We start from the raw sequence: 13,496 nt of genomic DNA, 5'->3' as shown, positions 1-13,496 counted from the left end.
GTGCTCAGTACAGAGTCTGCTTGAGCCTCTCTCTCTCCCTCTCCTTCTGCCCTTCCCTGCTGTGCGTGCTCTCTCTCTCTCTCAAATAAAGGAATTAATTAAAAAAAAAAGATTAGAAGATTTAAGCCAGATATAGAAGGTCTCAGTAATAAAACATGATTACACTGGGTTCAGTTTAGTGCCAGTGTTATGGGTCCTTTTTTTTTTCACCATAATTCTTGAAGATTGTTGACCAATATATGTATGGTAACCTTCCATTAACAGGAAAACACAATTGAACAAAATATCCCTTTTTGTCATGCTGGCCAGTAGAAAGCTCATTGTATTTCTCATATTCAGCTATTAATAATAATCTAAGCTGTAACCATCAGAGATAAACAATTTTCCCTGGTTTATACAGCAACTAGTTCAGGGTCATTGTCAAAGGCAAGACTAGAATGTGAACTTCCTTTCAATTGGTGTGTAACCCAATTCAGTCTCCCACTCCAGAAAACAACAGTGTTTTGGGAACCAAACAATTCAGAATTTAGTCAATCTAATTAGAGCAAAATGGAAGCTCAGTTCAAAATGTCTAAAAAAAAAAAAAAAAAAAAAAACCAGATGGTCAAAATTCGTTATGTGACTTTAGATACATCATTCACTCCTTTTAGGTCTTGGAATCCCCCCAAAGAATGAGAGATTTGTACAATATTCGACCAGATTTCTTTTAACCATCCCTTTCCTTGTAGGTGTTTGGCAAATGTTTTGATTGTCTGTTATTGTCATTCCATTGTTCTCTATAGAAATAAAAGTTCAGAGACTCAAAGAACACAATAGCTGAGAGGGGGTTTAGGGAGTCAGATGATCACTTCCCACTGAATCCCAAGATGGGAAAGGCATCTTATTGGAGGTGTCCTTGAATCCACTTGTGCTCCTAGCATTATCAGTGGGCCAAATAAACACACATACATATGCATCACTAATTTTCAAATGCATGTAGGTGCTGTTTTGAATCACAGAATGAAAGTTAATTTATCAGCATTAAGGGTTTCAAAATACAGTTATCAAGTTGAAGTCCATAAAATATATTACTCTTAAAAAAGGGGGTCCTCATACCAGAGAGGTTGGGGGACCACTGATATGCCCCATCTCTCCTTTTACATACATATACAGAAAGGTCTAGAATGGGGTCACACATGGAATTAAGGCACAGCCAGGATTAGCACCAAGCTTTTTGACGTCCAGCACCTCATACTCTAGTGGTTGCCTGCTTCCTAGCCCCACCAGCCAGTTGTTTGGTCCCAATTGCCTGATACCGACTTCATCTTTTAATTTAAAATGAAAGCTACGGGAATGAAGGAATGATCCACTAATGCACTTCTAAATAAAACACTTGTGGGTGCCTTGCACTGAATTTGAACTCCTACTTGGAAAAAAAGAAATCCTAATTTAGTTCAAAATATGCTCAAAAGTATTATTAAAAAGAGAATCACAGACTCGTGAATCTGCAGTGAGAACTGTAGCCTCTATTAATAGAAGTTGCCCTGAAGCCAATAAAAATAACGTCTTGCCAGAGAATGAATAATCCACCAAATGGCTTTGTCATTGTTGTTACAACGGACCATCCATTCAGCATAACACTCATCTCTAAACCAGACCATTTGAATTTATTGCTAAAATGCAGATTTGTGATCTGAGTACAAACTGTCTGCTTTTGTCATGTTGAATTACAATAATTGGGCATTGTAATTTATTATTATTATTATTATTAATTATTATTATTATTATTATTTGGAATCAGGTTTTTGATCCTGCTCAATGCTCAAACCCTTGATTCAAGCCCATTTCAAGTATCTAAATCACTGGACTTTCTTCTTTGCTGTTAGCCCTGCCCTGGACTTCTCAGAGGAGGCAAATATAAGTGGTGGGGGGTAAACTATTAAAAAAAAAAAAAGAGGCACAGTGTGCAGCCTTGGATCACTAGTGGGTAGAGGCCATTGTTAAGAGAGTATGAAAGGATAGGAAAAATCCTGTGGAGCTTGGACTCTGCAGCATACAAAATATCAGCTCCTTGATATATTGGCTCTGTCTTTTGTAGCCCTTATTATACTCAGCTGGGTGCTCCTTTTTAATGGTCCCCGCCTACCCTCAAATCCCCATGCCTTCCGCAGTCTTCTCTCCACCACCAAACTTCTTGAAAGAACAGTTTATATTTATTATTTACAACTTCTTTTCCTCCCACTTAGAAAGACTTTGAGGAAAGTTTGTATGGTCAAATAAATATGAAAGAGAGCTTAAGGAAGGTTAAATGGGTTTCTATGTTGGGGGACTTCCCCAGATTCCTTAATGTTTTAATACTTACTGTGAATATCCAAGTGGAGAGGGCTTATAAGAAATATATTATATAGCTCAAATTTAATTGAGAGCTTATTTTATTTTATTTATTTATTTTTGCCTGAATGCAGTCGAAGAGGGTCTGGTACTTGGCAGGCTCTCGTAGTTTAATTAATAATTAAACTGTGCCTTGAGAAACACAGTCTGGAAAAGTCTGTTAAGGAATCCATCTTTCTATGCCGAGATGCCTGATGCACGTACAGTAGTAAGTGTTTAGGAAATGTTTGTTGAATGAATGAATGCATGCATGATTCAGGAGCACCGCTCTAGGCAGAGATCTTGGGTGCCTGCTCCACAGGACACACGACACAGGAATCAGGCCCATATGCAAACACTCATCCTAAAAACATCCCACGTCAGGGTCAGCTTCATGGGCTTGTGACCCGCTGGGTCACACCAGCCCCCTTCCCCTGTGCTGAGAAGGACCTTGCACTTGGGTTAATGCTCTGCTGTCACTATCTTGAAATATTTAATAATTTTTTTTAACAGGGGCCCCACATTTTCATACTGCACTGGGTCCTGGTAGCTGATCTCGCCCAAGGAATCCCTTGCTAGAGCTCTCTGCTTCCTCTCCACTCCCCTCAGCTTCTCAGTGCCCACAGCTCTCTACCAATCATCTCTAATTCAGGGCCTCAGGTGTGCCCAAATTTTGGGGCCCTCTCTTCAAGTCCCCTTCACCAAAACCCAAGTTCTGAATGTATTCCTAATGCATGGAGTTACATTCTTTCTAGCTACCCTACCCTAGCTGGAAGGGACAAATCACCTTGTTTAGACGAAAGGGTTAATAGCTGAAAAAGCATAAGGTGTTGCCCTCACCTTCTGCCTCCACTTTCAATGAACTTTAAAAAAGAATGATTCTTTTCATCAAGGATTGGCTCTCTAATGGCCGAGTTTCAGATATTCACCCCACACAGGTATTTTAGGCATCCTCCGTAGACAGATATTTTGGGATGAGGCATCTTTCCTATGTTCCTCAAATTATATTCTTAAGGCAACTGCTGACAGTATTACTCTATCTCTTCATGAAACAGCTCTCACTCATACTAGACATTGTTTTAAAAATTATGGTGTCATTGCATTTTTTTAATTGGCAAAGCATTAACAAAAAGATTTGTTTTTGTCAAGCAGTTTTGCAATAAACATATTTGGAAAGATTGCTTACTTTCATCTGTAATGATCACACCTTTTGGGTTAGAAATTGGAAGTCCTGGGTTCCAAAGAGGTCTACTTTGCCAGCATTTTGGCTACATGATCTTGGACAAGTTCCTTAATGATCCTGAATTCTTTCTTAAAAAACAGAGCCAAGGAACACCTCTGTTCCTACTTTTGGGTTCATTTTGGGAGTTAAATGAGACTTATGAGACATGTGCTTTGAAGGCCGTGGTGGGGAGGCGATGATTATGAAATCAACTTCCAAGTGTCAATACTGCATTCTGGAAGGTCCGAAGACAGATCCAGGACTGAAGGCAAGGGTGGCTGCAGAGACTAGGGCTGGGGACAAGGTCTGAAGAACTGATGAAGAACAAATAAGCTGCAAGAGCAGAAAGGTGGGCGTTCAGAATTTTCTGAGGCCCATTTTTTCTTTTACCAGCATGAGCTGAGGATGTGGTCAAAGGCAGCAATCACCTACAAACTGGAATTTTAACAATGAAATATGACAGGAAAAAAAAATTAGAAACTAAAGCAAGAGGCAAGATGTCTGGGGGAAAAGAAGTTGGATGAGGTGAAGGAAAGGAGGAAGTTTTTCTGTCTCACTTTTCATAATAACTAGGGGACTGCATAGCAGAAGGAAGAGACAAAAAAAGAAAATCTGTGTTGATCCTGTGAAGGCAGGCAGGCAAAGGAAAGATGTTTCAAGGAAGGTTTTAAAGAGAGGATCTACTTCATAAACAACAGAAGCAGCTGCTCAGAAAGAACGTATGTAGAAGAGATGTTGATTAATGACTCAGTGAAAATGATTTCCAGACACATATTGGCAGTAATTCAAATCGGGGGGGTAGGGAGCCTTCAGATCAGCAGAGAAGTTTTGATATGTTTTGGAGATCCTATCAGGAATAAAGAGACAAGCCTTGTGGGGAGACCTTGGTGGTGATGGAAGGCCAAGGCTAAAATTTCTGACCGTTTGCTCTAGGAAGGAAGGGGCCGATAGAGGAGGCATTGTGATATGGTTTAAAAAATGTATTTGTGATTCCATTCAGAGCTAGAGGACAATCTGGTAGACTTGACAGGGGAACGTGACTGGGAAGGGGAAGCCAAGGTGGAGGTCAGGCTACAAAAGCAGGTGGGGGAGGTAGGAGATGGGGGGTGGTGGGTGAACAGGCAAGATTGAAGAATAACAAAAGCCAAAAAAGAAATGAGCAAACCAAACCCATTTTTCCCCCCAAGGTGTTGTTCCAAATAGGGTCAGAGATGGTGTTGGAGGTCAACTCAGTTCGGAGTCAGCCTAGATCCACGGAGGGTGTCTGGCGTTCATGGAGTTTCAGCACTCACTAGTAAGAGAGCAGGGTGCAGGGGTATGGACCGGAATCCTTGAGGGGCTTGGGGTCCCATGCAGGAGGCTTGTGTACGGAAGCACAAAGCAGGAGAGATCAAGGTCACCACGGGAACAGGTCCAGGCTGACTTGGTGCTGTCCCTTGCCCTCTGATGCAAGCCCCATTTCTGGGTGAAGGTAGGTCCCAGAGTCTGGAGTGAAAAACTGGACCCTATTCCAGCTGGACAGACAGTCCTGGATGGAAGGACAGTAAGACAGCAATTGTAGGAGAAGAAGAAGAGATCACTGGAACTGATATTATGTACAGAAAGGAAATATTTTGGGAAGCAGTTACATGTGGGGTATGGAAAGGGGAGAAGTGGGAGGGATACAGAGAGCATTAGAAACAGAAGCTGAGTGTTCTACTAAGTACGTCATGGATGTAATCTCATCTCTCTACTGCCGTAGCCCTGTGAGGTATGTATATTAACATATATTGCTTCCAGGTCATAGATGCGTGTTCAGGTTTCTTGCTATATATATATATTGATAATAACAGTGGCTAAACTTGACCGCATGTTTGTTATGTGCCAGGAACTTTATAGATTATATCACTCCTTACAACAACAATTGCCAGTAGATACAAGTATGACTTCCATCTTCTAGATGAGAAAGCCCAGACACGGGCACATCTTACAACTTGCCTAAGGCCACACAACCAAGATATGGAAGCAGCCATGAGGCTCACCCAGGCGCTGTGTTTCTAGAGGCCAGTGGTGTAACCACTACAATGAACAGTTGCTGTGAAGCCAGTCAAAACTGAGAGAAAGAGAGAGGGAAGATACACCAACAAGGACTTAGAAGTTATTATTTAAGAGATAAAGAACAGCAGGGCTGGGGATAGGAAAACCTCATCTGGACAGAGAGATTTGAATGTTTAATTTTTAGAGATAGGAGAAATTTATTGATAATTTTAATAACAATGAAGATAATAATAGCACTGCACATTTATTGAAAGTTTAATGTGACAGATCCTGTTCTAAGTGATATATATAAATGTGTATATATATATGTAGATATATGTACATATATATATATCATTGAATTTTTAGAACAATCCTGTGTCTCTTTTATTGAAATCCCAGAATGTACCACATAGTAGGTGCTCAATAAATATTTGTTGAATGAATCTTAAAAGGTAACCATCTACACTTTTTGGAAACTCTGGGCCACAAGGCTGAAGTCCAAGAGGCTCAGCTCCCATGGCCCTCTTGTTTTCTTACTCCATAGCATTTATCTCTGTCTGAAATTATCCTGTTTTTTTTTTTCTTTCCTTTTTTTATTATCTGTCTGTCTGTCTCTCTCTGCATGAGCATGTAATCTCTAGGAGAGCCAAGCATCACTCATCTTGTTTAGTGCTATACTTGCAGCGTCCAGAATGATGCCTTGGGCATAGGAGGTAATTAATAACTATTTGCTGCATAAATGAAAGAAGAGAACCCAACAGAAAGACTCTTTTCCACACCAGTGCACTGAATTGCAGAGCAGAAGGGCTGGCTGCCCATGTGCTCATACACCATCTTTTTCCATGCCTGTTTTCAAAGAGCATCTGTTTACTTTCTCCATCGCTGACTCAACTGTTCATTTACCCAGATAGGCTTAGTTGTGGAGAAAGGAAGAAGTTTCTTGTTTATTTTGTTTTCCACACAGATAAACACAGATCATCACAAAGGTGATCAAACCATCTCTATATGAAAACAACTCTTCCACCTCATACCCATTAGGATGGCTACCATTAAACAACAACAACAACAACAAACAGAAAATAACAAGTGTTGACAAAGGTGTATAGAACTTGGAACAATTGTGCACGTTGGTGGGAATGTAAATGGTGCAGCCACTGTGGAAAACAGCATGGTGGTTCCTCAAAGAAATTAGAGATAGAATTACTATATGATCCAGCAATCTCATTTCTGGGTATATATCTAAGAGGATCTCGACCACTATTTGTACACCCATGTTCATGGCAGCATTATTCACAAGAGCCAAAAGGTGGAAGCAACCAAGTGTCCATCGATGGATGAAGGGATAAACAAAATATGATCTATACACAAAGGGAATTGTGTAAGACTGTTGAATCACAGACCTGTACCTCTGAAACAAATAATACATTATATGTTAAAAAAAAAAAAGAAGAAGAAGAAGATAGCAGGAGGGGAAGAATGAAGGGGGGGAAATTGGAGGGGGAGACGAACCATGAGAGGCTATGGACTCTGAGAAACAAACTGAGGGTTCTAGAGGGGAGGGGGGTGGGGGGATGGGTTAGCCTGGTGGTGGGTATTAAAGAGGGCACGTACTGAATGGAGCACTGGGTGTTATACACAAACAATGAATCATGGAACACTACATCAAAAACTAATGATGTATGGTGATTAACATAACATAATAATAAAAAAGAATTCAAAAAAAAAAAGTAAGGAAATTCTGACACATGCCACAACATGGATGAATCTTGAGGATATTATGTGAAGTAAAATCCTAGGGGCCGGGGGCTGGAGGGAATAGGAAGTTGCTGTTTAAAGGCAACAGAGTTTTGCCAGATGAAAGGAGTTTTGGAGATTGGCTGCACAACACGTGAATATTCTTAACACCATTAAACTGTACTGTTAAAAATGGTTAAGATGGTAAATTTTGTTATGTGCATCTTTTCACAATTAAAAAAAGTAGATTTTAAAAAAGATGACTCTTGGTATGTGACATATGCCTCATTTTAAACAACCAAGATCCTAAAGTGAATGATTCAGTGAAGTCAAATGAAAATGCAGAGTAAATATAAAGGAAGATGGGTGTAAGACAAAGAGGGAACAGCAACACCATAAATAACCTATATTAGAGATGAGGAGGGATTAAGCATAAGCTTTTGGTTTTGCACACTTTTTTTTTTTTGAAGATTTTGTTTATTTGAGAGAGAGAGATTGAGCATGTGCCCACGAGCTGGGGGGAAGGGCAGAGGGAGAGGGAGAAGCAGGCTTCCTGCAGAGCAGGGAGCCCGATGCGGACCTCGATCCCAGGACCCCGAGACCATGACCTGAGCCGAAGGCAGACGCTTAACTGACTGAGCCACCCAGGAGCCCCTGGTTTTGTAGTCTTGATGGTCACTGTTGCAAATAACACTCTTTTCAATGTAAGATATACTTAAGCATTTTACACAAATCTTTATAGGTATTTAAGACTTTGGAGCCTGTGGTGTTTACCAAGTCAGGAAGATTGGACCAGGCCATGACCGAAAATGCTGCTCTGATGTGGCATCTCTGTTTCCCAGACACCCACCTGTCTACACGAAGCTGGCAGACAATGCTTAGGGCATCGACAACTCCTTCTTCTTTCAACTGTTGACAGCCAATGGATGTAGCAATAAAACACCCCGTTCTACCGATCCCTGCACTGAAAAGAAAAGACAAAGAGTAAAAAGGTGGAGGACAAGTAGAAAAGATAAAATACATTCTTTTATTTATTTATTTTTTTTGGTTTTTGAAAATTTTAATCCCAGTATGATATTCATCTCAGCGGTACAATATAGTGATTCAACAATTCCATACAACACCCAGTGCTCATCATGACAAGACAAGTACATGCCTTAATCCCTGTCACCTATTTCACCCATCCCCCCATACACCTCCTCAAGATAAAAGATATTCTTTTAAAAGGGTACGTCTAAATCTGAAACAGCAAGCCAGGCTTAGTAACAACAATGACAAAGCTCTCAGGCCCAGGTGACAAATCTGGCCCAGAGCAGCGCTTGAACTGCATTCCATCATTGAGTTATAGGCAGTAGGGAGAATAGTGAAAAAGGCATTGTAATTATTCTACAAAGAATAATGAGGACCTGAATTTAGGGAAGGTATAGGCACTAGAAAGGAGGAGAAAGACTTAGATACATCACAAATGTGAATCTGGGGGACCAGAGGAAAGGTAGTGCCCATGAGACAATTCTAGAAGAAGGGTTGATTTGGGTGCAGGGGAGGTTGGTGTTGCATATACTGATGCTGAAGATTCCAGTGAATAACTGAAGATTCAGTTGGGTTTGGGAGAAGGATGTGGCCAGAGGCACAAATATCTGAGTCATTTATATCCAGGTGATAGTTGAATAGAAATACTATCCATCCAATCCAGGAGGGTTTGCCCTTTCATCTGCCCTAGATGGTAAATCATCAACCTAACAAGCCCTTTAACTCTCTCCCCATCCCTCCTTCCTCTCCCTCTCCTCCCGCCCCTCAGCAATTTCAACCAGTAATAGTCTTTATGCAAATTTCTCTCAAATTTACATCTAAATTTCCTAAATTTCTCCTAAACTCTAGCTTAGCATTCTATCTCTTAGCTGGAACTCTTGATGTTACTATTTTGCACTGGCTTCGGTTCAATGTATCTAAAGTCAATGTATCTCAAACAGAATTATCTTTTCCCTCAATGGCATTACCAGTTAGCCACAAGTTTTCCAGCCTAGAAATCTTGGAACCATCTCCAACATCTCCCCCTCTCACCTCCCACATCCAATCTGTTATCAATTCTTATATTTTCCACCTCTACTGAAGCTTCTGGGATCCATGCTTTCCTTTCTATAAACTGTGCTCACGTTTTTGACATCTCCTCACTTCATGGTTAGCAATGATCTCATTATGGTTGCCAAGTCTTGAGTCTCTTCCTGGACTAATTCACGATACACACAGCTGCTAGGTTCATCTTTCTAAAATTGGGATCTGATCATATTACTCTCTACTCAAAGACTGTAGACGCCTCCCAGTCGTTACGGGCAGTGTCTGAGCTCCCCACCATGGTGTCACTGGCCTTGCATAATACGAATGTGACTAACTTTCAAGCTTTCGGTCTTGTTACTGTCCTCCTTGTATCCTTTGTGCCATTTTTGTCATCTACATGAATCACTGCAAAATATGGCTTTTATTTTCCAACTTTCTTTTCTGTGTTAAGGATATTCCTTCAGTCAGAAATGCCCTCCTTCACAGCCTTTAAAACCACAAACATTGGTCATTTTTTAAGCCCCTGCTCAACATAATTCCAGTTCTGAGAGGCTCTCCTCCGTCCTCATGGTTTGAATTAATAGTTCCCTCTGGGCACTCAAATAGCACGGGTTTCTCATATTTGGCACTTGTTTCTTTTCTTTTTCTTTTTCTTTTTTGTTTTTTAAAGATTTTATTTATTTATTTGACACAGAGAGACGCAGTGAGAGAGGGAACACAAGCAGGGGGAGTGGGAGAGGGAGAAGCAGGCTTCCCGTGGAGCAGGGAGCCTGATGCGGGGCTCGATCCCAGGACCCTGAGATCATGACCTGAGCCGAAGGCAGATGCTTAACGACTGAGCCACCAGGCGCCCCTCTTTTCTTTTTTTTTAAAAAAGATTTTATTTGTTCATTTGAGAGAGAGAGACAGACAGACAGAGAGAGCACAAGCAGAGGCAGAGGGAGAGGGAGAAGCAGACACCCCCACCAAGCCGGGAGCCCGACATGGGGCTCAGTCCGAGGATCATGACCCGGGCAGATGCTTAACCATCTGAGCCACCTGGGTGCCCTTGGCATTTGTTTCTTATTGGATGGGAGTGCAGAGGAATTCAGAGGTGGAGGGGAGTCCCTTTTAGTTGAAGAGTCTATAAAGAGTTTGTTTCACTAGAGAGAGAGGATTTGAACTGTACCCTACGAATGGAGGCATTTTGGTTATCATGAATGAGGGAATATTCCATGTATGAGAATGGTATAAAGAAAGAATGTTGCAGAACAGGATATATGATGTGCAATAGTGACTAGACTAGCTTGGCCTGAAGAGAAATTTATCCTAGAGAAATAGTGGGAAATAAGACTGGGTAGGCACAATGGGGCCTATAAAGGATCTCACATGGAAAGCTAAGAGGTTTGGACTTCGTCCTCTAAAACAGTGGTGGTTTGCTTTTTGTTGTTGTTGCTATTGAGAATTTGATAAAAACTATGAACTTTCACTCCCCAGAAAAACCCACATAAGTCTATGTACTCCAATTTGTTAAAGTAATTTCAAGAAGTTCAATGACCCCTGTGGTTTATCCATAGACCCAGGGTTAAGATCTTTTGCTCTAGGCAATAGGGTGCCATTGAGAAGTGCTGAGAGGGGATTCCATATGATGAAGGAGGATTTTAGGAACATCGTGCAAGAAAAGTGGATGGGGTAGGCTGAGCTGGGGGTGGGGCACAGGGAAGTGGGGTGTGTTTGTGCAATTAGCCAACTACTTCTAAAATACATGGATGAGGTCATTAGGGCCTGAACTTGGGTGGTTGGACAGGAAGTGATGATTATGGGAGAAGCTTTGAAGGGAAAGCCAATCTGGTGACTGATTAGATACTGAGGCTGGAGTTGAGAGAAGGGCCAAAGATAACTGTCAACATTAGATGTTGAGTGCTTGGAAAAAAGCTGGTCTTATTCTTAGAAATAGTCATCAGCAGGGCAACTGGTTTTATAGGGGAAACAGCTCGTTCGTTTTAGATATCCTGAGTGTTTTATGATTTTGGGTGGAGGACGGTTCCAGACCTAAAACATGACCCATTAGGCTGTCTTTCCTCACCCCCAAGTGAAGTTTAGGATAAAGCCTAATGCTAGAAACTGGATAATGACTCCTTTGGATACATAGGTATATAGTGAATTTCACTTTTAATTAAACCACAAAGGTTCATAGAAGAAGGAGGCTAAAGTTACAATTTAAAGTAATTATATTTTATTTATTAAAAATATCATCAGAAGCTATCTTTCAAGGCTTAAGAGGTTAAACAAAGCAACATAAATTATTTTGACGAAGTACGAAGAATAAATGGCTGGTTATACAAACAACTTTAAAGCGATTTGCTTTCGTTTGGGTACACTAAAAGGAAAAGGGGAATGAGGTATCAGTTATGAGAGGAGAGTTTTAAGCTAGATGTTAGGGAAGGGAACCACCAAGGACATCTGTTGCTTTTGTCTGCCTAGCCTCCAAAACCCCACGTTCTGGTAATAACACTTTGTTCTCCTTTTGACGAACTACCGCTTACCCACTTCCCCCTTCATAAATTTATTTCCACCTGTTGTTTTAATGAAATCACTTTTAAAATAGCTGACTGGTTTTCACCACATTTGACATAATGATAGATACATGTTATCAAGATACCATTCAAGTATGATTCAGGTGCCATCTTGAAACAATAAAAAAGCCATTGATAATTTTTAAAAACGTGTCATTCCTAGCGTCAATGAGCCTGATGAGACTAAACAAATCGATGTAAGTTTCAAGGTCGAGGGCTGAATAAAGTCTCCGGTTCCCTGAGCCATTGATGTAGAAGTGCTGTTCTCTCTACTGTGTCATTGTTGTTTGCTGAAATGCCCTGATAATACCACTTCATTTCTGCAACGTGGCATCTCGGTCAAAACTCAAATATGAAGAAGTTAGCCAATTTCAGTAAATATTGAATTTACCAATAAAGTTGCAACCAGGAAGCACCACCCAACTTCCACCCGTTCAATGACTTTATGGGGGATGAACAGTTGCTTAGACAGAAAGGACAGTTCATCCCTTACCTGCAGTGGACAACCACAGGCCCCCGGCCTGTGGAAGCAAGTCTGTCTTCTTCGACATCCAGCATGAGCTGTAGAAGAGGCTGAGCACTGTCTGGAGTCTTGTGATCAGGCCATGAGGTGTACCAGTAATGTTTCACATGTTGGGTGTGACTTCCTTGCTGCAAATAGCAAGAGCCACCAAATGCCTCATTTACTTGTGGAACTAAAAGTCATCCAAACCACAATACTGAATGCCTTCTATCACTCCCATCTTGTTGGCAACTGACTTCTGGATGGAAAAAAGAAATCTAGGAGGTTGCTGAAGCGTACTCTTCTACCTTGAGAAAACATGACTATACATAGGCTGATGTCCCAGTTTGACAGTCTTGCCTCTATTCAATGAGAAATAGATATTTAAAATCGAAAAGGCATATGAAACCTATGCTATCTATATGTGTGCGATTTGTTGTAATAAAGAGAATGGCAGACGCAAAGGAAGCCAAGAGGGAATTGGAACGGTGTGTTTCCTGCTCTTTGAACATTCTTGACAGTGATGATAAACATATTAGCCCACATAGGAACACTTAATTTTGTACTTGGCCCCTACATTTGACTTTCTATATTCGTCCTAGATTGCAGTTTTTAGCAGCAGCAAGGAGTCCCAGGAATAAAGGAGCTACAAGGGGTTACTAAATTAGACAAGCTTTGAGTGAGGGTCCATGCACATCATCTCATAAGCCAGTGCCCAGGGTGGGGGAGGGGAGGGCCTGGCACGGAGTAGACCCTCGAGGGCATGTGGTGAAAAGGGTGACTTCCTATCTCAAATTTCCCTCTCAAACCCCCAGTGCAGCCCTGCCTCTACTCTCTGTAGGCTTCTGTTCCAGCAGTGAGGCTCTAGATAGGACTGAACTCTTTGAGATGATTGTCCTCTAGAAGCAAAAACACAACCATGGCAATGTTCCTCAGCATCTGCTGCCCATAATTTCAATAAGATAACTTTTGTATGACACAATCTGGTCTGGGGAAAGTCCCCATAAATTACTGTAACTCCAAGTTTGGGAAGATCTCATCAACACTTCAGGCTTGTCTT

At 41.2% G+C, this 13,496-nt stretch overlaps 1 protein-coding gene across 1 annotated transcript in view; it reads right to left on the bottom strand.

Moving 5' to 3' along the window:
* PTPRR (protein tyrosine phosphatase receptor type R) overlaps positions 1-13,496 on the bottom strand; it is a 240,307-nt gene that overhangs the window by 10,721 nt on the left and 216,090 nt on the right. Inside the window, exons 12-13 of the mRNA XM_045872961.3 lie at positions 12,428-12,585; positions 8,175-8,288 (exon numbers count right to left, since the gene is read on the bottom strand). Coding sequence (XP_045728917.2) covers positions 8,175-8,288; positions 12,428-12,585 — 272 coding nt within the window. The remainder of the gene's footprint in view (positions 1-8,174; positions 8,289-12,427; positions 12,586-13,496) is intronic.

Source organism: Mirounga angustirostris, unplaced genomic scaffold, assembly GCF_029215605.1.
Source record: "Mirounga angustirostris isolate CCGP_5_RB_7025 unplaced genomic scaffold, mMirAng1.0.hap1 SCAF_5, whole genome shotgun sequence".
Lineage (NCBI taxonomy): Eukaryota > Metazoa > Chordata > Mammalia > Carnivora > Phocidae > Mirounga > Mirounga angustirostris.
The sequence above is the reverse complement of the archived record's forward strand: the minus strand, read 5'-3'. Positions and strand labels throughout refer to the sequence as shown.